This window comes from Ciconia boyciana, chromosome 5 (genome assembly GCF_034638445.1).
Source record: "Ciconia boyciana chromosome 5, ASM3463844v1, whole genome shotgun sequence".
Lineage (NCBI taxonomy): Eukaryota > Metazoa > Chordata > Aves > Ciconiiformes > Ciconiidae > Ciconia > Ciconia boyciana.
The window spans coordinates 12608380-12633697 of NC_132938.1; the positions used below are offsets into that span (position 1 = coordinate 12608380).

The following is a 25318-nucleotide window of genomic DNA, read 5'->3' on the forward strand; positions in this document are numbered from 1 at the left end:
TCATTTAACGCGGAGGCCAAGCATGGGGTTTTTCAGTTCTGCTGTTCTCTGATGCTCCAAGTGGTATCCTTGTAGCCTTGTACCCTGGTATCCTTGTTCGTAAGAGCTCTGCTTTGATTCATCGAGGCTTGGATGCAAGGCACATGGGACAAGTCGGAACAGCAGGCAGCAGCTATAAAAAGAGTGTTTACAAATCTGGTGTGGTAGCAAGTGCAACTTTGACTAAATTACAGTTTTGAAAAAAAATTTGGTTTGGGCTTTGCCCTGAAGGATCTCGGCTGTATTTTTTGTACCCGTGTGTTTGGGAAGCGATTGCTCTGGTATTCTTCATGGCAAGCTCTGAAAATGGCATAAGTAGTATTTCAGTATAAAATGTATTGTTTAATACATGTGTATTTCAAATTGTCAAAATACTTTAATGAGTGTTGTTGATTCAGCCTAATACTATTAAGCAGTATTTCAGGCTTCCTAAGGATTTTATTCTGGCTGAGTAACTGAAATTGCAAGGCTAAAACCCCATGTAATTTATTGAAAATGTAGTAGGGTTTGGGGTTTTTTTCCCCTCCTTCAAAGAAAGACAGCGGACAAGGTTGTACTAAGCTCCTACTTGGCTGCCTTTTCCTCACAAAGAGTACTTGTAAGATATTGTGTAAAGGCTGACTCATTTATAACACATCTCTCCTGAGCGCTGGGAGTCTGCCCCTTCCCCAGCAGAGAGGAAGACATCTGTATCTGAAAGTCAGTGGGAGTTTTGTATAAGTAGGGAAAAAAAACCAGAATGGAGCTCAAAGAATTTTTCCAAGTCTAGTCATTTTTCCTTTTCTTTGGGTTTTTCCTCTTTTTTTGGTCTTTACACTCATTATTGAAAAAATAAACCAAGAAGAAAGGATGCCATTTCAAAGAGGGTAGTAATGGACTTTTCAACATAACTTGTAAAGTTGGGAATGGGATATACTGGTTGAGAAATTTTGTGGTCAACCTTTGCAGTTTGTTGTTTTTAAAAGCTACCTTTCTATATATTTATATAGATATATGCACAGCATGTAATTAAAGTAGGTGAAAAAGGCAGAAGGAGTAAGTGGCAACACACTCCAAAACTTTGGAGATGGAATGGAAGGGAAAAAGAAGTTGTGAAAGAGAGTGACAGCAAAAAGAAAAATGATGGGAGAGTGAAATTGTAAGCAGAAGGGATGAAGCTGGAAAAGACAGCAGAAATCAAAGTAGCAAGAGAAGGAATAAGGATTATCAAAAGGCATAAAGGAAGAAGAGGTAGGTGGAGGGAGAATAAAAATGTGTAGTACAGAGAAAAGAACTGAACAGAAGCAATGGAGTCAACTGAGATGTAAGTTTTTATTGCAAAAGCTAGCAGATTATGTGCAGCAGGCATGGGTTGGGGATGCTAAAAGGGGTAATGGATCATACAGAGAAAAAAGAGCATGTGTGAGATGTGGCATGAGCAGGTTTTAATCACCAGGAGGAGAAATGGGAAAATCTGTGGGAGTCATTGAATAGTGTAAGGAAGCACGGAAGCAATCTGCAGAAGTACCTTAGAAAGATGAGACTCTACACTTTTGTTGCAAATGTTAGAAATTTTAATGAATTGTAGTTCTTAAAACAAGATGGCACCTCTAAGTTGAGGACAGCCCATGAAAAAACTCCAGGAATTTATTAAGAATTATTAAATATATTCAGCCAGGTATGTTATGCGTTTTAAGGTCATGCTACACTGTTTGGTCTTAAAACACACTCCACTGATGCACATGACACAGAAGCTTTATCTGAAGCTTTATCTAGGGAATCCTGAGGTTAATCCAAAACTGTCACTTGACTTTAACAGGGTTTAAAACATTGAGATAGTGCCGTTTTCTTCAGGGTTTTTTTCTCTGCTGCATTGGACCTCCTGTAGGGACATCCTGAAAAAGAAGTATGATTTGCACATGACATCAGTGCATTGATGACACTTTCATGTCATTTACACAAGTTCTGGAAAATTGCAATGTATTTTAACTATGCAGAAGAGCAATGCAATTCCACTGTCCGTGTTGAATGATCATCTCAATGGCAGCCACAAGTATTTCTCAGAGAATACTCTATTTCCCTGTCGGTGTTTGGCTTGTCCCCTCAGACCTTCTGAGCTTGTCCAGAGCCTCAGTGGGAGACAACTGAAAATGAGAGGGAGAAAATTCCAAAATCCCAGTCAGACATGCCAAAACAATTAAACTGAATCTTTTTTTTAAATTAGTAAGTATCTCCACATACTCTCTCAGAGAAATCCAGAGGACTATTTGGGCTAAAGAAGGTCAGTGGAAGGATAGTTGTGATCATTGAGTTTGTTTGCTGTGCTAACAGAGTACAGTACAGATATATTCACATATTGCTTCTAAAAGGTAGCAAATACTTCAGGTAAAGACTGGAGTAGTAGGAAGGATGCTACCTTGACCTGACAGCTTAATAATGCTAAAATCCTTTTAAGGGTTTGAACAGTTGTAACCTCCAGGTGAGAAGTGTCAGCCTTTGGTGAGACAGTAAATGATGGTCATTCTGAGCGCATGGAAAAATATGCACTTTTGTAGTCAAGGACAGGTTTTTTCCATAGATGGGAAAGAATATTTTATGATGAATTAACATATCTGGATAAAAGAGGGTATAAAACCATTGATTTCATAATAAGATTTGTTTAAACTTCAATTATGAATGTCAGGTCTGTTTGCTCATGGTTAATATCATTGTGTCTCACAGCCCTTTGTTATTTAAAAGTAATTATATTTTTCATCATAAAGGAATCTACCAAAAAGAAAGCAATAAAGGTCTGTCACTCTGAATGCCAGAATGATTGAAAACAGAGCAAAACCAGTTCAGTATTAAAATTAATCTGGTAGTCTTACAATCAGAGAGGGGAAAGCTAACCCATTGGGTATCTGATTCAGGATGCTCTGCAGGATGTTGTGCTGTTTGCTGTGAGGGAATGGCACAGTAGCATGACACATTCCAGAAGCAAGATTCGTTTGTAGATTGGTTTGATGGTATAACCTCAGAGTAAAAATGCTGCTACCATATCATCTTGTGATCCCAGACTCAGAGCTGCTGTAACTTGACCTGTCCCTGGTAGTGCCCAAAGGCTGTCCTGGCAGCCCAGAAGTGCTCCAGGCCATTTCATTCTGAACAGAGGGGAAAAGAAAGTAAAAAGTAAAATCATTTTTACATTTTCAAAAGGTCAATTTGATTGACTGCAGGTGTTCTTTTATTTTGAAGTCTTTGGTACGCCTGTATGTTTTTAGCTTGCTGTAATATGCCATTTTTGAGTGGTAAAGGTTAGATTAAATGAAATGTCTTGCACGCTCTTTTTGAAGTATCAATTACATTTTCTTTCCCTCTTCTCTATTTCCTATCTGTTTCACTTCTCCTGCCATAGGAAACGAGGACTTCTTCTGAGAGTATTATTTCTGTACCTGCTTCAAGTACATCAGGTTCCCCAAGCCGTGTGATCTATGTGAGTATTTCATGGTGAAATTCATTTTGGGGAATGGGGAAAACCCTGTGCTTTCTCCTACAATTTAGCGCGTTGTGTGGAAAGCTAGTGTCTCCAAACGACTGCAGTTGGTGATTCCTCTAAAATGGAATTTACTTTCTCATGTTTAAAATGTTTGAGTACTGTATTTACCATAACAGAATTCTGGCAGTTTCCTGTTATTTTTTGTGGTCTATTTATAGCACTTACATTACCACTAGAGCTGGCTTATACCAAAGCATGCAAAATACTGCAGTCCTTTCTAAAAAGAAAAGTTTAAGTAAACGGTACAGCCCACAGGTAGATTACAAGCTTAGATTTGAACACAACTTGTCTAAATTGAGCTCTTGAGCCTGCATCTGATTGCTTGTGAAAACACTTGTGCTTGTGATTGCAGGACTCGGGCCTTGACGAATGCCAGTCCCAAACCTCAGAGGACCTTTGATGTGTTTATGGTTTAAGAAGTGCTAGCTCTGGAAAGCTCATAGGGAGAATTTAAAATAACAAGTATGATAAAAGCTTATGCTAAGTATTTTTTCAATACCAGGTATACCTTGCTTGTCATAATTGCTGTAGCTAATGGTCGTGGCCAAATTCTCAAGGCTACCACCAATAGGTAAAAAACATCCACAAGTGTGGCATGTTCCATACAAACATCGCTTGGAGAGCTTCAGTATTCCCAAGTCTATTCTTTGTCCTGTCCAAGTATCCCTTGGGAAGGCAAGTCGTTCTCATCGGATAGGACCACATGCAGAGGAAGTTGCTGGAGATGCGATTGACTGACAGAAAGATTACTATATGAAGATTAAGGGCTTTTATCTACTACACTGAGACAAGCAAAACATTGCCTTGGAGCCAAACATGTCTTCTTTCTTCCAGTAAAAATTATTTTGAACTCAATATACCCTTTATCTGAGTAAGACTGAGCTAGAAATGTAGGAGCTGCCCCTTATCTAAATGCTCATCAGTGTTTCTGAGTTCTCCTTCCAGCAGAGCTCCATGCTGGTGGATACCAGTGGTATATTCCCAGTAAAAAAATGTCGTTTCCTCAACTCCTATGAAGACATTTCATTGTGCTAGGAGTCTATTATCATGTAAGCACTTTCTTTGGCCAGATGGTCTCTATCTCTCCAGCCATGCACCACTTCATTGTTTTTATAAGCATGAGCATTCTTCTAAGATTTATATGTTTTTAGTGACATTTATCTAACTGTTGGATGGTACAGTTTTTCTTGATGTTAGTGATTACAGATTTAAATATGCTTCGCAGGCTGTTAAGGACAAACCTCCATTTTCTTCTTCTGTTTTTTGAAAGGATATCATTAAATCAGCACACAACTCTTATGTTTGTTACTGTAATATACTTTAGAGGCAGCTGGGACTGTGAAAGAATAAAGTTCTCTAGCAAATGTGAGTAATTAGGAAAAAAGATTCCCCAGAGGCATGCAAGTTCTTGCTATATCTGTCTCATGTCTGACTGCTTAATTGTCAGAAAGCTGTGAGATTGATTAAATCCTATTTTGGCTTTCCTGAATAGGAAAGTAAAAAAAATTAAAAACTTGTTATTGGACTTACATATTATCAAAATGATTCTTTGGCTATCTTTGCATCTGTTTTCTGTTACAGCAGTGTTATGACATACAGGCATGCTCAGGATTTGTCTTGGATGCTTTCATGATTGGTTTTACCAAAACTAAATTCGTACTGCCACTTAAAGGAAGGTCCCACCCACATGTGGCCCTGTCCTTCTCCAGCCATGTCTTCCCACCTCCACTTTGGTGCTAGCACTAGAGGGTACAAAGAGGTACGATCAGTCAGATTTGAGACCAGATTCAGCTAAAAAATAACCCAGGAAAAACCTCCAGTCAACCAAAGAGGCAAAAAAAGACCCAGCCGTCTACATGTCTCTAATGCTAACGTAGAAGGCAGAGCAAAGTGGGAAGTCAAACACAGGACAGCCGCTTTCAGCAGTAGCATGGATTCAGATCATTAAAACCAATAGTAAAACTGTACCTTAACAACTGGTGAGCTCTGTGAAGTATCATGTTGGACAAAAGAGAATTTAGAGAAAACAGTTAAAGCTTAGGAACGGTAAATTCATGGTGCTCATACTTTCAAAGGCATCAAGTCAGAGCAACGCAGTCATTCTGAACAACGTGCCATCTCATGGGAGACGTGTTTCTGGGTCATGGTTGAGTGGTCAGCTAGGGAAAGATGAAGAAAACCTGTTTTAACTAAACCTGAATGTGGTTCATACAGATGGTTTACTAAAGCCATACCATTGTTTCTTCATCTGTTGATATCAGACTTTGGTGTCTTCCTGCACTGAGAGAGGACATAGGCCAATGCCCTTTGAAGTTAATGAGCATCTTTTCATTAACTTTAGTGATGGCTTCACTATATCCAGACTGAAATTCACCCCAGTGCAGGCGTCCCCTGAGACTCCCTAAATTCCACTTAAAAATCAGTTAATTTGTAAATCATGCAATTAAATAGGGCTTAAATAAAAATCCTTCTTTAGATACTTAGCTAAATTTTATGAAGAGAGAATTAGGAGCTCCCTGCAAAGATCTATCTCTCTGGAAGGTTTAGATTAGGTTACATAGCTGTGTTGTACTTTCTCATACTAGGAATAGAAATCACATTATATTTTTATACAGGATCATATTTGCAATTATACAATTTTAAAATTACATATTCCAAATGAAATAGATACTCTAAACTTAGAGCATGGTTTTAACAGAATCCAAAATACCAGATTATTGAAGAAATGGCTTAAAGTCTCTTAGCTGTAATTGGAGCCTTCCCTAGCATATTTGAATTCCACTCACATATTTGAAAGTAGATGAAACAAAATAAAAAACAATGTAGGCTGAATGTTTGTAGAATTGAGTGTTTAGAAAGCAACTGTATCTCTAAGGTGCTTTTTCATCCAAATTTGCCTACATTTTGATGTTTAAGCTGAAAGGAATTACGTAACTAGATAAGTTTTACTCCTGACAGTTCTGAAGTCTAATGGGAGGATCTCAAGTTGCACTTCTATGTTGAGAGATAGGGGCTTAAATTACCGTAATTCACGTTCAAGTATTCCCAATTCTGAACTTCTTTGGGTTCACTTGAATAAACTCCACAACCCTGGATAGCTTAAAAAAGAAATTATTATAGCCTCCTTGGCCTTCCTTGTAGGTACAATGCTGCCCAAAGTCTTCCTGGAACAGACCTGATGGACAGACTCCTCCTTATCTTTGCACAACCTGTCCCTGCATCAGAGCTTGCCACTGGCGTCTCAGTAGGGAGAGATTTATTTTTATTATAGGCTATTTCATTGCTCTTTAGCTTCTTAAAGTAGCTGCAAGGAAGGTGAGATCTATAGATCACTAAAGAATTGCATACTTGATTAAAACACTTTTTTTCATTAGTTTTGAGGATGAGAATGTGTGGTGGTTATGGCAGCTTTGTTCCACTTTCTTAGTTAGGAATTTTCCTCCTTTCCGTGTTGCTTACGTTTGCACAAATTCATACATTGTTTTAGAAAAAAGGATAAATGAAAGTTGTCACACTGAATTTTTCCTGTATAACCTAATAGAAAACTTCAATGGAAAGTCTGTTGAACTTTTCTTAGCTCCTACTAAGAAAAAATATAATCACTGCACACATAAATCCTGGATACTTTCATATTTTTGAATGTGGAAAACATTATTACAGTTTTACAGCTGATCATACTGAGATTTTCAGAGAATAGTGAGATACACTCATCATTTTGTTACCAAGGAAGAGCTTATCATTCTGCAAAGCCTGAACTGGGAACAAGATGATTATGCTGCCCATTTCTCACTCTCAGTGTAGCCACCTTCTCATCATATCTACAAGACAACATGTGCTGGATACAGTTTTGGTGCAAGTTACCATTATCCTAAGGATAATCTGTGCAACTGTGGCATTTTGATAATTATACTTTTGGAATAAGCATAGTAAGAGGAGAATGAGGAGCGACACAGCCCTTGCCCTCTGTTGGCTGTGTGAGTCTCATGAAAGGATTTGAACTTTACTTAAGTGGCATCTGTGATCTTCCAACTAATCCACCATGGTGCAAATCCATCATCTGCTGGTTTGTGACCCATAATTAAGGGCTACTGAGACACAGTCAGGAAAGGAGGTGAAGCTGTGGGACACAGCTGAATGGAAAAAATGAAAGACCTCACTAATGTTTTTCAGCATCTGGAGAGTATATGTTGGAAATACGTATTTGATTATTCACTAGTGCTTATGGTAGGGGAACCCTGCACACCGAAACCGCTTTAAAATGAAGGACGTTTTGACTGAAAAAGACTATGATATCTGTCCCGCATGTCTCTCTGTGAGCTAGCAGTAAGCGGGATATAACCAAGGGAACTGGAATGATGCCATGCTACTCCTATTAGCCAAATGTGAGTGACAAAGAAAAGTAGAAAGCACCAGTATATAAAAAGAAAACAGTAGTAATATTTAGCACTGTGTAGTAAATACAAGAGATTTAAATGCACACAAACAGATGATGATGACTTTTCTACCTACATGAATCTGTCCTTTACTGATTGCATCCTGATCATATTCTTTCTTATTCTCACTGCTTTCTTTCCTCCTTTTCTTAGGCAAAGCTTGGAGATGAAATTCTTGACTACAGGGATTTGGCTGCTCTTCCTAAAAATAAAGCCATCTATAACATTGACCGCCCAGATATGATCTCCTATTCTCCATATATCAGTTACTCTTCAGATGACAGGCATAGTTACGGGGAGGTACTGAAACATGGGTATTTTTTTTACTATGAATTTGAGATTTTGTGTGCATCGTTAAACGTGCTGCTGAACACTCTTAAACATGTGCAAAATTTTAAAAAAAATTTTTATAACTTCAGCTAATTGAGTCATGTCATCCATTCATTCACAAGGCATTTTAGCCTTCCAAAAACAAATGAGATGTTCATTTCACTTTTTAGTTTGTGGAAAATAAAGAATTGCTTTCTGTGATTGTTTTTTAAACAGATGACATGTAATTAAAATATGTCTTTCTGTGAGAGGAGTTCTACATGCATGCAGTAGGAAACAGGAGCCATTGCTAATTATAATGCAAAAATCAGAAGCGAAGCCAAATGTCTTTCATTATTTTTTTTTTTTTTTAAAGTGTACCATGTTATTTTGGTAACACAACAATGGTACCACTTTCCTATGTACAAATTTCTTTCAACTGTCCCTTACTAAAGTTCATCCTCATGTCATGCATGCATTTCAACCTATTCATATGCAGAGCTAATATTATGCAGTTTGTGCTAATGAAATCTAACTTAACATAATCTTACTAATACTAATTCTGTTTTCTGTGAAGCATATTTGTATATAACTCCTGTCATGCAAGTTAGCTTTTCTTCCCTAACCATATCTACCTTTTGTTTGAATTTCTGATTTCTTTTATAATTTTAGATACTTTTTTACAAATCAAACCTCTTATATATACTAGGTCTAGAATGGAAGTCTGCATTGTTCTCTATAGGTGTAAGTGAATGGGTATAAATCAATACTATAAATAATAGCCATACTGTTTATAATAGCCCCAGTCCTGCTATCACTTAGATCTTTTACACTTAATCTACTACTCAAGTCTCAGTACTACTCTCAGGTAAAGTGCAGCACATATGTTAGATCTTGCAGACTCTCTTCCAAACCCTCTCTCTACAATGCTGAAGCACATTAGCTCTGTTATAATACATGCTAAAAGAATTAAGATTGTATCTGGTAAAGAATTTAAATGGTATTTAGGTTTCTGAACTCAAAAACCTGAAAGCTGCTTGCTAGCCCTGAACTTATGGAGTATAAACATTGCCTTTCTACATCAAAATTTGTGGGTGCTGATAATGTTTGTGGTCCTCTTCAACGGCCCGTTTACATCTAGACTTGGCAGAGGTGACATCTAGGCTTGGCAGAGGCGCATAGACTAAACAACCTTCCACCCAGCTCCTGGGAAGACTCACTCATTGCACCCACTCCAAGGTGATGGTTATAAAACCATTGCACCCAGCATAAATCTGTGCTGCTGCTGGAGGGAGTTTCCCCCTGCCTGCCCTCAGCATCTCCTTGGCCACTTCTGCTCCTCTCTTTTGCCAGAGCAAGCGTCCGTGTGGCTGTGGTAGGGCTTAGGTTTCTTCTGAACCCCTGGCGTGATCTGACTCCATGCCATGACTCAAAGGCTGGAGATCCCGCAGGGGGACAACTGCCTGGTGGTGCAGTGAAACTGCCCATCTTGGTGGCAGCCCGGCCTTTGCTGGGACCCAGCGGCTGTGAACTGTGGGAACCTCAGCATCACACTTTCAGGAGTGGGATAAAAGGTAGTTGCAGTTGAGCTCTAAAAAAACAACCAACCTAAGAAATAAAATCACAGCAAAGACGGTATTGCTGCTGTCACCTGCTTTTAGTGGGTAGCGCAGTGATGAGACCACGACAGGAGGGGTTTATTGGTACAACTGGAGTCATTGCCCTTTTCAGTAAACATATAACTTAGCAGAAGATAAAAAGGGACCACATCATGAATGGGGGCCTTTTCCCATGGGGCTGTAGGAGACACCTACAGGGTTTGCATCACCAGCTTAATGCTGTCTTGGGTAGGTCTGTGCTGATACAGGCATTTGTGTCAGCAAGACCTCAGTGATATCTTAAAAAATAAAAAAGTGAGGTCCAGTCATCTGTTTCTAGGTGCCTAAACCAGGAGGGGATTTTGGGCTGTGCTCGCAATCCAACATGCACATTTTCATGATGCTCCAGGTATTTACATCCTTGATGTTGCCAGGGGAAAAAAATATGATAGAATCATAGAATATCTCAAGTTGGAAGGGACCCATAAGGATCATCAAGTCCAACTCCCTGCTCCTTGCAGAACTACCTAAAACTAGACCATATGACTAAAAGCGTCATCCAGATGCTTCTTGAACTCTGACAGACTTGGTGCCGTGACCACTTCCCTGGGGAGTCTGTTCCAGTGACCAACCACCCTCTCAGTGAAGAACCTTTTCCTGATGTCCAATCTGAACTTCCCCTGGAGCTTCACTCCATTTCCTCATGTCCTATCGCTGGTCACCAGAGAGAGGAGATCAGCACCCCCTGCTCTGCTGCCCCCCTTCAGGAAGTTGTAGACTGTGACGAGGGCACCCCTCAGCCTTCTCTTCTCCAGGCTGAACAAACCAAGTGACACCAGTGCTCCTCGTAAGTCTCGCCCTGGAGACCTTTCACCATCTTGGTCGCCCTCCTCTGGATACACTCTAATAGTTTGATGTCCTTCTTATATTGAGGCGCCCAAAACTGCACACAGCACTCGAGGTGGGGCCGCACCAGTGCAGTGTAGAGTGGGACAATTACCTCCCTTGACCAGCTGCCTATGCTGTGCTTGATGCACCCCAGGACATGGTTGGTCCTTTTGGCTGCCAGGGCACACTGTTGACTCATATTCAACTTGCCATCAACCCAGACCCCCAGCTCTCGTTCTGTGGGGCTGCTCTCCAGCCTCTTGTCCCCCAGTTTATACGTATGATGTCCTGTCTTCCAAATTTCAGCATCCTGGCTACAGCTGCACCTGCAATAGTTTGAGTAGATTTCTGCTCAACTAACTGAGTTTAGCCTTTAATTTTGAAAGGAAAATGAACGAACAACAAATTTTCAAATTACATGATGTTTAATTAAACATTAAATAATCCAGGTATTTTTCTTTCCTTTAAAACAGCCAGCTCTGAGCAACAAAGTTCTAGTCCAGATTTTGGAGCTGCTTCAATGCAGATTTAACTAGGGCTTGTGTCTAGTTTCAGGCAGTTGCTTTAAATGTGAGTTTCCCCACTAGCAGTACTAGCAGTACTCTCTGTGGTACAGTACTGGCCTCACCAGACTCCAGGATTTTGTAGTAAAGAAATCAACAAAAGCTTTATGTGAAATTATTTAGATCTTGTTCCTTATTTACTTCTTTAAAAACAAATAGAAAGAAAAATTGCCCTAACTTAATTGACAGGTGGTTTTCGTAACTATGTTATACATGGATATTGATATTTTAAGAGTAGTTCTTCTCACAAGTAACATCATGCATGAATTTGTATCACTAATTTGTTGTGTGTTGCTGTTTGCAGTCACCTCAGTTGCTCTCTCCAACACCTACTGAGGTAATCCCCAATGCCTTTGTTGTCATGTTCTGACCCAGTTTGTGATGCATAAACCTCATCATATTGATAACTAGCAGCGTCTGAAATGTGGGGTTTGCCTCCTGCCTCTGCAGTGCATGGGGTTTTATAATTTATGTTTTTCACAGTGTTACTTGTGTTGAATACGTGCTCTGCTTCTGGATTGTCATCTGTATGCATCTATCTCCACTGTCATCCATGTTTCTGCTTTCCAAAATAAAGGTTGTATTGTGGTCACTTCTTCAAGCTCTACTAAATAAATTACTTTTGGAAATATGATTTATGTTTACATTTAAAGCTGACAGCATGAGTTGACTTGAATTAAGGCTTGGCATAGCTTTCTTTTCTTTTTCTCTTTTTATTTTTTTATTCCACAAATAGTTAAACTATTTATACTACTTGTGCACACATACTGTGAAATCATTTGCACATACCTGAACTTCTAGGTCTGTGTTTTTTGATGTGCATTAATGATCAAAGCCAGTCATTGTTTCAAGAAACGTCATCTTGGAAGCTGCGAAAGCATTTCAGATAGCTTCCCAGATAATAGTAACTCAATTACATATCACAGGCCTGGCTAATTTCTCCATTATCCCAATTTTACATTAAGAGAACTGTATTGCAAAGTTTTGGTAACAGTGGAGAATTGCAAACGTTCATTAAGGATTGTAAATGGCCAGCTCTTACTATGACCATTGGTTAAACAGAAAAGTTAACCAATAGAAATTTAATTTAATTGATAGGTTAAAAATAAAAACATGCTTTATTTAATATTGGATTTCATGAACTTGATTGACTGTTCCTTACAGAGACACAAAGTTCGCAAAAGATAAGGTCTGAAATAATCAATGTGAAATCTTGGTGTTTTGGAAGATTATAATAATTTCCTTTAAATTAGCTATCAGTTAGCAAACAATCATACTATTAAATTCCAGAAGTCACACTGGTATGGAGGTTGGTGCTGCCATGATTCGTGTTACCTGAATTCTCCAGGTTATCCAGCTTTGCCATGCTGTCTTTCTCTAAGAAGTCTATGATTAGGTGCTTCAGGCATCATCATCTGCAAACTTGTCACCAGTTTTGTTGCAGGGATTTTTATTAGAGAATTCCACTGTATCATACAATTGGACACATCATAGACCATTAGCCAACACGCATATGATATTTAAATATCGTCACAAGACTTTCTAGAGACATTGCTATACTGCTTGTACATCTCTTTGCAAGGGTTAAAGTGGGTATTAAATAATGTAGCTACTTCTGGAGGGAAACATCTCAAGCTGGGCATAGAGGAGTTGGTGGCAGAATGCCTACAGAACGCTGCGTGCTTGGGAAGGCATCAGTTGTTCTCATTTTTTCGTATAATTTCTTCTGAAATGAATATTAAAGCAATAATGCTACTTACCACTATACAAAACTGATTTTCCATTTTTGAAAATGCAGTCAGTGAGTCTGGGGTGAGGTGGAAGGGATGAAGCACACCTGAACCAGAGGAGAAAAACTGATGATGGGAGAACATTCTACATCTCTATGGAGTCAAGGATAATCACAGAGAAGCCAAATAAGAAACTGCATTAATCTAAAAATGAATGGATGGATATGATTAGGTTGTCCTGATATGAATCTGGGAGATGATTATAGGGCTAAGTAGGATCTCCTGTGTGTTTAAATGATGAATGATCCAGTGGGAGTCACACAGATGCCTAAAGATGTCCCACTATTCATGACAGGTGACTAACACCTGCTGTGGTATAGCCTATCTTCACTCACTCCTACTGGAAAAGGAGAGGGGAAGCATTTTTTGGAGTATGACTTTTCATAAGGGAGCATCTGCAGGTTACATTGATTTGTTCTAATTTGAAGTTAACTCAAGCCAATTCTTGTTTGTCTTAAAAGAAACAAGAAATGTGAATTTGCTTTTATTGCTAGTTTACAAAAAGCAATTTCCACATCTAATTCACTCAGTAATGCTTTTACTGTTAAGAAGATGTTACATGCAAATTGCAATTGTAATTTAACTAGCTATAGAGAGTGAGGGGTTTGGAGATGGGTCTACATGGTTTTAAGTGGTTGAAGCCAAGGGTTTAGTGGGAAATGGGTTGTATGACTTGCTTTGCACAATGCTGCAGTATTAATGCTAATGCTATATAGGAGCATTACCTAGCTCCTAATGACCATGCTGTAATATGGTACACTGGGCAATTTATATAGCAGGCAGAGTTGTTTCTGTGATGTAACGCAGCCAATAAATGCTGATTTTTGTGTTGCCTGTAACTGTTATGCATCCATTCATATGGCTACAAAGTGACCATTGTATTATCACGCTAACCTGATCTCATCTTCCACCCACCTGTGTATGTTCAGGGAATTGTACTGTCCTCAAACAACACTTCTACAGTGTTATGTCTTTGTCAAATTATGTTGTCATTTTAAATCCATGTATGTGCTGACTTTCCTGGGAACATGACCGTTCTCTGATAGTTGGCAGAGCTCCTTCGGTCACACTGTGGTGGAGGTGCTTACAGCTGAAGGCCACCTCATTTCACTGGGATTGCATGGAGCGTTAACGACAGCATCAACTTGCATCTACACGGCACAGAAATGTGCAAAACGGCATATTCTGCCTGTTTCGGAAGTTATTTATCTTCACTAATGACATATATTTCCTCTCTTCCTCTCAGGGTGACCAAGATGACAGATCTTTCAAGCAGTACAGGCTGTCAAGTCCTAGCTCTGCTGGCTCTCTGGGCTATGGTCGCTACACTCCAACCTCCCATTCTCCTCAGCATTACAGCAGACCAGGTAATTGAAAAGCAGCCTTATTTATTCTCTAGATTTTTCCACTACTTTGTCTTATGTTGTAAGTAGGGTAGACTCTGGTTAGACGGGTTTAAGGTGCAGTAGCAGTTCATTGGAGTGATTTATTGACTGTGAACAGAGAGTCCCATGGGGAGAAAGGAAACAAGTGCTTCAGGAATGAGCATCTAAGAAAACGAAAACAGGCATCTAGAAAGATTGATTTTATGTATCTGTAAACAGAAGATAGAACAGTTTAAAGGACTTAATCCTGGTCCCATCCTGCCTGAACCTACCCATTCAATCCACAGCTCTTTCACAGTGCGACATGGTAGCAGTGAATGCACACAAAGCCAAGAGGGTGACTGAGTGACTTCATATCCCTTCTTGTACTGCAGGGTTATGGTCCGAGTCTTCTCTCCACGGTGCAAGAGCTGGAGGAGTGACTAGTGGTTCTAATGGCTGGATTTTGAAGGCCAAGTTGCTTTAGTTGAGAAGCTTACAGCAATGTTTATTGCAGCTTTGGGCTGTAGTGGCAGCTATGTTGGTGTTCCTGTTGCACAGAAAGGAGGGATCACCCCCTTTTGATCTTTGCATGGGGGCCCCATGCAAAGGCCCATTTGTATTTGGGCATTGTACAGAGTTTTATCCTTAGAAATAATCGACTAAATTGTTCAAAATTCATTCTAATTTTTCTCCACTCCATCATTTGGGTGGAAAACACAGAGCATTTGTATTATTTTCTTGGTGTCTTTTAATTTCATTTGGGATACATTATAATTATAAACTAGTTTGGAAAATTGGGAGTTCTTAATCTTTCCAGTGGAAATGAAAATTTTATGGGTAACACAATTTTTACAGGAATTGAATATTCGTACTACATAAAGTCTTTGACGAAGGGGAAATGAGACTGAGTATCAAAGATCTATTAAAGAGAGGAAAGATTAGTCTCCGCTGAAGGTCTGGCAGCTGTGTCATGCTTAAGCTTAGCTGCACACTGTTAAAGAAAGGAGGAAAGACGAAAGAAATTCCAAATTAATTCTAATGTTTTACAGCTTCATTGAAAATTCAGAAGATAGTCATCATAATTGCCACTTTTAATAATGGCCATTAGTCCTCCAAAATATGTTATCAGGACATTATTACAACAAAGCAAACAAAGATGACTTCTGAGAATGTTTTTCAAAGTACTTAATCACATGTCTAACTTTCAGAGCTCAAATAACTTCAGGATGTTTCTTCAAATGCTTAAATTAGCCATGCACTTGAGTGCCCTGTGAACTAAATCCTACCAGTGTGCACCAACGGCAGTGAGAACTGGACCCACTCATAGCACAGTTCTCAGCAGAGACAAGGCTCTCCCCATTTCATTTCATTAGATCCATTATGAGCATATATCATTCCCTCTTTCAGCTTTTGAATATGCAGATTTTCCCCTGAGTGCAGCTATGCTTTTTGTGATGCCTTTTCTGGAATATTTTCTGATGCATTACATTATCAGCATTTTATATGATACTCTTTCTGTCTGCAGAAAGCCCGTGTCCCTTGGCCAACCGCATAGTATGGCCACTGTGATGTTTTTAGCAATAACCAGAGAAAGATGAAGTCTTAAACATAAACTATATGTTTTCTAAGCATCAGGAGGAAAATGTTCCTGAAAAAAAGGATGGCATTGTAATTTGTGGCTTTCAGTAAGTGAACTAAATAGTTTATTTTCACTTACTCTCTGTTGCCCCCAGCTGGTACTCAGAGTCTTGGTACCAGTAGCTGCATCTCCCTGCCCCAACACCCAAGCCCTACATCTACATTCAGACATCATTACATCCCTTTCTTCAAAGGTAAGGTCCAGGAATGCAAAACCGTGCTGTGATACTGTAGACTTATTCAGATGTGTTTCACTTTTATGTCTGTGCAAGCATGGCTTCCACTTGGATAAAATTTGTCTTAATTTTGTGCAAGTGCTTTCTTGATGTACTGTGTAAGTTTTAAGAACTGAGTGGGTATGGGATATTTTATTTTTGCTTTTTTTGGTGGGTGGTAAGTGTTTTTCAGAGGGGTGGAAGGAAGGAATTAGATTTTCTAATGAAAATGAGGGAGGGAAATATTTTAAAAGTCTATTTGTTCTAAAATACAGTGTTTACCCTATTTTGGTGATGCTAAATAAATATTATAGCAAGCATATACATTGGATCTAACATTGGATGATCAGTTATCTAACCTTCAAATGTACACTTAGGGATTCCTCATATTATTTGTAGCATTACCAAAAATTATGCCAGATAAGCTGGTTAAATCAATATACCTGCACTGATTATCAAATAATATTATAAAACAGAGTAACTGAGTCTAGTCTTCTTGCCATTAAATTTTTTTGCAGTGGATATTAACTTTTAATGACCTCCATGTTGCAGATGTGAGACAGTAACAAGAAATGCCAAGAACTTTTGAGGCAAAGGCTATTTTTTTTTAGCTAGTTAGTTAAATGTCAGAAAGAGAAGACATTCAGCTACCACATGTGTCATCCCCTGAGCCTGGCCTCTCTAGTAACAATACGAGTGGGGAGTAGACATGAATGATGAATGCCAAACATTTTCAGTGCCTGTTCCTTGACTCTCATGTACTGTTTGATTTAATAAAGCAAAACTGTTCTTCTTGCCTTCGTAACCATTACAGAAAAGGAAGTGACCCTCTGCAGGAACCAGACTTGCAAACTCAAATGAATAGCAGGTGTTCATCACCTTTGAAAAAATAACTAATGCATCTTCCTTGGGCCCTAATGCATCCAGAAACAGTTCTGTCCAAAGTCAGCTGAATTTCACTGGTATAAGCAGGAACAGAATCAGGCTCGAGTCTCCCAAATGTGATCCCTGAGAGAAAATTTTGGAAGAAAAAGCTGAGGAGATTAAACTGATTGTTGCCATTTTAAAGGCTACCTGCAAAACTCCTTCCCGCACCCACAAGCGCTCACCCCCCCAGACATCCTTTGGAGGGCTGGCACATACCCTGGTACTCCCTGAGGCACTGCATGAACAATTTTTTGATCTGTCCTCTAAATTTGGACGATATCATCCAACCTGAGGTACTGAGTAAGAAAAACCTCTTCAGTGTGCTGCAGTGCACGATTTCACTGTATGGAAAGCTCTTATTGGAAAGCCCGCCTGCAGTTGCTTAGCAGCACTCCTGTTCAAATGAGTTTCTGTTCAGTGCTACCCGCTGTTGCTCAGAGCAGCAGCAATTACTTTGTGCTGCTGTTTGGAAGAAGAAATCCTCAAGTGGCAGCTCCTTGTGCCCAAACAATTATTAGTAGTGTGATCAAAATTATAATATTTTGCAATTCTGCAGCACTTTTTATCAAGGAGCTAAAATATTTTGCAAGCAGGAGCTCACAGTGCCTCACAGTGCTCCTGTGAGGCAGGCAAGCCGGTTTATAATTTTCCTATATAGGTAATCTTGAGCCCTGCAGAGGTTGTATAGAATATCCACTGTTTTACACTGAGTTAACATCTCCATCTGAAAGGAGTCAGAAGATTTGTTCCCATCCTTTTCAAGTTCTCTGAATTCTTTTCTCTGAGTTGCAGACTGTATTTTTTCCTTATCTTGCGAAGCCTTTTGAGGGCGTCAGTGTGCTATTTTTTTCTCTTCAAAGTGATTAGTGTGGAAAGAGTAGGATTGTAGACATTGTTGCTTTGTATCCAGTAATGTTGCCACTTCAGTTTTAAAAAAGTGAAATCACGCTCATTTAAAAATTTTTTATTAAATCCAAAAATAATGCACTGCTTAATAATACTAGAAGTAGTCTTCGTAAAACCAGCACTCCATAAAAAATATTTCTTTAAGCTTCCAGGAGACAGAAATGTTACTACCCTAGGGAAATTAAAATAGGCAGAATCTTTCTTTTGACTTCAGTAAGTTTGCATCATATTCATCCTGAGAATTACATGGTTCATCATTTTTCCAGAGATAAATGTAATTACTTAGTTCCTGTTCTTTCTTCAGTATACTGTAGTCTAGCTCCCTTAAAGTGTAATAGAATGAGCTATTCTTTATCATGCAGACAAATGATTTGGTTATGCTCTTTTAAGGATTTTTGTCTTCAAAACGTCTTCAAAATAAATCCTGTGACAGCCTTGCTTCAAGGAAGCTTCACAGTTCATGCCTTTGCAAATCATAGGGCATGATATTCCAAGTACCTATGCTTGGTGTAACTCTTCCTCTTGAGGTGATGGAGTCAGTGAGCGTACAGGCTGTGCTGAGCCCTACTAAAAAAATGCGTACGTAAAATGTGGTGGAAAGTATCTTCCCTTTCTAGTGCAGGAGCACAGCTTCCAAAGCCCATTTATTTGGCTTTGAAAGCTTGAAAAGAATTAGTCATCAAACTTCAAAAAACTTTGTCTAGCTCAATGCACCATGTGCAGAGATATTAAAGGATCTGGTTTTGGGAGTAGGCTCTGACATCTCCCTCATTAGGCCAGTGTTTGTTGCTCAATCCCGAATTTAGACAGCTCTTACTGTAACTTGTTATCAAATTTCCCATCCTTCCAGATAAGATAAAAGCTGACTAGGAAGGAGGTATAAACAATGTGATACTTTTCCTGACAATCCTTTGAAAAGGGAGCACGGTCTGAGCTCTGGTCAGTTGGCTCTGCACACAGAAGGTTAAAAGAGCAGCCTACCCTGTCAGCAGCCAAAAGACACAAGGAAGTTTTTGTGGTTGACACTCAAGTTCAAAGTAAACCTTCCCAGATTCTTTCCAAGTTGAACAAAATCCAGGGAAGAGTTCATGATTCTGGTTTTTTGCTCTGCACTGACCAGTAGAGCAGATCACAGCCTGCGGCTGCTTGTGGCAGAAGACAAAACCAAAAGTTTGAAAAATATCTCTCTCTGGTAGTTTTATTTTCTCTGAGACCTTATTTGAAGTTCTTTAGTGTATACCAGGCAAACCTTGAAAGAGACAAATTCTTGTCAAAGTCTCATTTTAGAGATTTTTATTATAGGCTAGATTAAATGACTGTCTGAAGTTCCTACACATGAACTTTCTACACGGGTCTTCAGTTTGCATTATTATTAAATACTTATTTTTGTATGCAAAATGTGAAATACAACTGCTCCTTTGTGTTTGTCCAAATCGGTGTCAGAGTTATAAATATAATTTAAATGTGCAACAACTTGTGTAAATGGGCTGCAAGAACCTTTTCCCTCATTTCATCCTTAATTCTTCCCTTTCGAGCAAGTTAGAGGTGATGGCTTTGCAAACTGCTCCACCCAGGTGATCCTTGCATTGAGAAGTTCACAGATTTGCTGTCCCCTGGTACTTGTGCTTGCATCCTGTTTTCTTACGAGTTTATTCCTCTTAATCAATGCTTCCTCCTGATTCCCCACTGACACCCTACCGTATCCCTTAAGAATGACTATGTGTGTACGATACCAGCACCTTGGGGTCACTGCTCAATGAAGTAATTATTCATGCAAGTCATATATGAATATGAGTTTTTAATAATATGCTAATTTTAAGTAAATGAGTAATTAATACACTGTGAAAATCACTTAAAAACTCATTTTCTTTTTAAATTAAAGAATTCCAATAGTAACATCACTTTGGGATCGAGTTTTTTAAGGTTATTCAAGTTGTAAAGGACCTTACTTAAATAAGTGTCTAACACTGCATTCAAACTTGGAGTGACATTGAGGCTTCTTCCATTTAGTAGGGGTGGCCAAGCATCTGGGCAGCAAGCAGCAAAGAAAGAGGGAATTAATAAAAGGGCAGTGAAAACCTGTCACCACTTCTTTCCTTCTAAGAGCAAAGCAGGAATCAAGAAACTGGATAACCGTCTGGTTCCTTGTCTGAGGACAACTTGACTGCAAGCTGGTGGTGATGCACCAGAATTTTAGTAATGCCACAGTTCTTCCCTTACTTTGTGGAAGGACCATAGGCTATCATCACGTGCAGTTGTGATTTCAATTTCTCAGCTGCTTCGACTACATTTTTTCCAACGTAAAATCACTGTTATTCAGTTCACAGTGGTAATGGGTGAATAGGTTTTGAGTTTTAATTTTTCACCGACTGTGAAAATAACAGACACAAAATTTAGAACGTATTAGTTAGTGTATCATCATGACTTACACAGCACGCTCTTCTGACCTCATCTGGCCTGCTTCTGCTCCCGTTGAACTCAGTGTCACTACCCAGTTGACTTCAGTGGTGCATGTCAAGGCTGGCTTTGGTGACAAACCGATGACCATGCGTCCACTGCTTGTCAACAGAGGCAAGGGTTCAGCCGAGACCACCTCCATGGGCATGGCCTAGATAGTTGTGGTAATCCAGTAGTTTTATGGTTATAAAGCTTAGCCTTCCTGAAGGCAGAACTCAGTTAGAGACCTAGTGCTCTGAGCTGCTGCAGTTTGTTTACCCCAAAAATCTTGCTATAATTTCATCGTTACTAGCCATTAAATTTGTGCTCCATCCACACTAAAACAATAACAGCAAATTAACAACCATTTTATGTTAGAGTAAATGTCATGTTTGGCTTCCAGTTGCTTAACAGTGCTGTAAATTAATTGGATTTTACAAGTCCCAAAAAAGTAGAGCTTTACTTTTTTGTTTGCCAAGCTGCACTATAATGCCATAGAGTGTGCTTCGGGGAAATAAGCTAAGAGGAAATGAATGGCACCTAGTGAACATTTGACAAAACCAGGGGAAAAATGAATACAGATCAATCCTATGTATATCTTGAAATTTGGTGAAGTGACTATGGCATTATAGATCCATGACTTGATAATCCAACCTTGTTTGCATAAATGTAAAATGCTGTGGCATGTTACCTGTGGGAAAAGTTTGCAATTAAGAACCAAATTTCAACATCTGTTTTTGTCACTGATATATGCAGGAATATTTGACTTAACCATAACATCTGTTTTTTGGTCTAGTCCTGCTTTGAGATAATTTAAACACTACCGAATGATTTCTTTACTGGTTTCAGGAGCCATAGCATTAAACTTTTCAAAAACTTGATTGATAGATTATTCAGTTAAGGCTATGCAAAACACATTACAAGATTGTGGATGTTCTTATCTTTATATTTTCTTCTAGAAAGTGTTGTTAAAAGAGAAGCTTTAGCTTCAAAGTGGGGCAGTTTAATCTGATATTATCTATCAGATATTCATTATTGATGAGATGTTTGGAGACTGAGCCAGTACACTGTGCTGAAAAATACTGAGTTTTACAAAAACCACATATTTCAAACTGTTGGATTAACAAGTCATTCTGAACAAGCTTTTATGCTTGAAATACTCTACTTTGCTTTCCATTTTTTCTTTTATCTGCTTTCTTTGCTCTTCCCCTTGGAGGCAGTGAAAGTGGTCGGAGCACTCCAAGCTTATCCATGTACTCAGACAGCAAATCTTCACCTTCTGTCTATCAGCAGGCTCCTAGGCATTTCCATATTCCAGGTAGGCATTCACTGCTTAGCTTTTGATCTTCAATTGCTGGCACCTGTTTATTCTCTTCTGAATGTAATTTTTTTTTTTTTGCATTGATTTGTGAATTTTGAACTGCAAGAGAAGAACATGTCTGATAAGTGAAAAACTGTTACCTGTTAAACTTCATCTCAGAAATAAAGGAGTTAGCGAGCTGTGTGCTTATGTATATTTAAAAAAAAATGCGTTAGAGGAGGCACACAGTGACAAATGTTATTAAGCCTACAAAGATACAGTTATTTATAGTGCCATGGCTGCATAGGTCTGTTGAATTTGTGTGCAGGAGGGAAAGCTGAAGGGGTTTTCGGTTTTGGTTTTTTCCTTATGCATCTCCTCTCTGAATTAAAGAGTCATATTAACATAGACTTGAAAAATAGCTGGAAGACTTCAGAACTCTGGGAAGCTTACTGTGGCTGTGTCTTTGCGTATGTACTATACTGTTTTCAAGTTCACATTCAGCCAAAAAGCACATTAAATTTATGTCCACACTGTTTAGCTTTTTGACTGCTAAGCATATCTACCTGCTCAGTGGAATAGTTTATTTATTTCTGTTTAACTTCTGGGGTTAACGTTTCTGTAAGCACACCTTAATTAGGAATAGTATTTGCTCAGGTCTCTAGTACTAAGTAAATCTGATGTCTGTACAACATGATATGGGAACCCTGGACTGTGGCTCTGGGGGCTTTCGAAAAATTCCTGGAAGGCCAAGTTAGCTATACAACTCAAAATATAGACAAACTATGGGATTTCCTATAAGAATATTGGGCATTTCCAGTATAAACATCTATATCTGAACATGTACACTTTCTTCATAATTAATGGAGAAAGTCCCTTTTCAAGCGCGACTATTATAGTAGTCTGTTGTACCTGTATATGAATTTTAAGTAGTGACAAGTGCAGCCAATTTCTCTTTGTTGTCTATGAAGTATACATTGGTAGTGCAGATATAACCACCTACATTTCACCAAATGGATGCCACTTGAGGTGTCTTAAAGCATTTTGAGGGACTTTGGGGGGATTAAGCTGCATAGGTAGGCATAGCCAATGTTTTAAATATATAAAGATGGTGGGTAAGGCGCCATTCTCTGGTATTAGCCAGTGAATGACAAACCACTGAATGAATGCATAGTCTTTGTTGAAGTGTTTGCATTTTAGTGTTGTTGAGAGGAGACAAGAGCAGCATGGTCTGAACTGCTTGCTTACTCTTTTATTCTTGCCTTTCTCTTTCCTCTTCCTCAGACACTGGCGTAAAAGATAACATCTATAGGAAACCTCCTATCTACAAACAGCATGGTACAGTCTGATTTTCTCTGTTGCAGTTTTCTCTGCCTGTCTTTATAAAGAAATGCATATTGACTTCCAAATTAGTTTGCTGTAGTCTTTGCGTTTCATTACGCCCCTATAATCTCAAATAGAAAAGGAAAAAAAGTACTGTGAAAATTAAATAGCATTTTGTATAACATGCTGTCCAATGATTCAGTAAGTTCTCTAAAACTGGGATAATGATATTTTGATTTGTCTTGGTAATTCAGAGTTGATACTAACTTCAAAGCAGTTTCTTATTTATGGAATGATATGAAACATGTAAATGTAGAAGGTTGCTCTCCTGTTTTCAAACCATGCCTTCGGATATCTAGTTTTTGTAAGTAATTCTTACTTCTACACTGCTGGGGAAAAAAAAAAGTTCATTGATAAGTGGTGTATATGAAATATCTACTTTTCATCTGCAAGTTCTTCAAGCTGTAAAATATCAAGAACAAACGTAATCACACCGTGGCCGTTAGGAACAAATCCAGTAGCTGATAACATCAGCAAGATATGATTGGAAAACCTTTGGTAGACCCAGCAACAAGATTGCTGTCTGAGTTTCTAAACAACAGAAGGAAATATGTAATGTTTTATGCCACTGAGGATCTGACTTAAGACTCTAGTAAATATAAAAAAGAGAAACATAAAGTCTGCATTTTTCTCTTATTATTTTTGCTGTATATTTAATTAACATCAGTGCAATTTCCATGTTGATGTCAGTGCCTATGTATTCTCAGTGATGTTTGACAATGGTCTTGGTTCATGATACAGGCTTAGCAATACAGAATTCGTTTTTCTAAACTGAATTCCATTATTAATCTTTAGAAACAAATAGGTATGGATTCTGCTGCATAGGGTGCCTAGAAAGTGCAGAAGTGCATTTCTGATTAAAAGTCATGACTGGAGTACTCCTGTACTCAGAAGCAAAGGATAAAAAAAAAAAAAAGGGCGTAATATAAATCTGCCACAAACCAAAAATTGTATTTTAATCATGATTGCTCTCCTGCTTGGGAACGAATGAGAGAATAAAGTAAACATGAGAGATGTTCATCACACCGTGAGCAGTAGCTAAGGCACTTTGGGGATGAAACCATGTATCTTTGGGGGTACAGATGGGAGAATGAAGCTCTGCCACTCTTCATGGCAAGGGAAGGTCCAGTCTGTGCCTGCGAGCAGTGTCTCTGTTGGAGCAACTCTTCCCATCCTATTACCTTCTGCAGCACTGTCTGCACAGAGGTGACTTTCCATGTTGTATACAAGAGTGAGAAAGCTCCATGTGTCTGTTCTTATATACTTTGGCTTTAGCTGATAGCTGGTAACTTTCCGTGAGTCAAAGGTTAGGGAACTGCAGATACATCACTGGCTTCATGGTCGGAACAAAGAAAATACATTTTACGTATTTTTCTGTTGTGGTAATAGGGGGCTTTAACTGCTTTTAACATATTCAATTAATATTTAGCCCCAAAAATGATGCTTTTATGTAGTTATCATTTTATACTATCTTTCGTGGAAAACAACATTTATTTCTGTTTTGCGTGAAGTTCTAGTTTAGATCTGATATAGTAATAGGAGAAAGAAAATTGTCAACTGATGTCTCCCAGCTGAGTGAGTCAGCCTGTGCACGGTAACTGGTGCTTCATGCTAAAGTAACTGCACGTTCAAATCATCCAGATTTAGAGAACTTCTGTGGTTTTTCTGGGTATGGTTTTGAACAAAGTCAGACTTGCTGATGTTTCAGTGTGCTTTAGGTATCAGTCTTTGATAGACATTTTCTGCTCACAGTGTCCTAATCTTGGACAAACTAATGTTACCTCTAAGGCAAAAAGATAGTATCTGTTTGGTTTAGTGCTTAATTTAATGTAATCTGCCAACCTCATAGTCTGCCCAAGCTCTAATTCCTTCTTGTCTTTAGATATATAAATCATTTGAGGCAACTACTCAGGGTGAGCAAAAAAAGCTACTGACAGAGGAAGAAGTTGAATATTATGGTGGTGTTTGGAAAGATAATGAGCAAATGCAAAGTTACAATCATCTGGTGTAAA

General features: G+C 38.7%; 1 protein-coding gene across 1 annotated transcript in view; it reads left to right on the top strand.

Moving 5' to 3' along the window:
* Positions 1-25318, top strand: part of ABLIM2 (actin binding LIM protein family member 2) — a 57908-nt gene that overhangs the window by 4045 nt on the left and 28545 nt on the right. The window contains exons 3-7 of the mRNA XM_072861804.1: positions 3413-3490; positions 8140-8286; positions 11649-11681; positions 14381-14501; positions 23208-23261. Of these exons, the coding sequence (XP_072717905.1) occupies positions 3413-3490; positions 8140-8286; positions 11649-11681; positions 14381-14501; positions 23208-23261 (433 nt within the window). The remainder of the gene's footprint in view (positions 1-3412; positions 3491-8139; positions 8287-11648; positions 11682-14380; positions 14502-23207; positions 23262-25318) is intronic.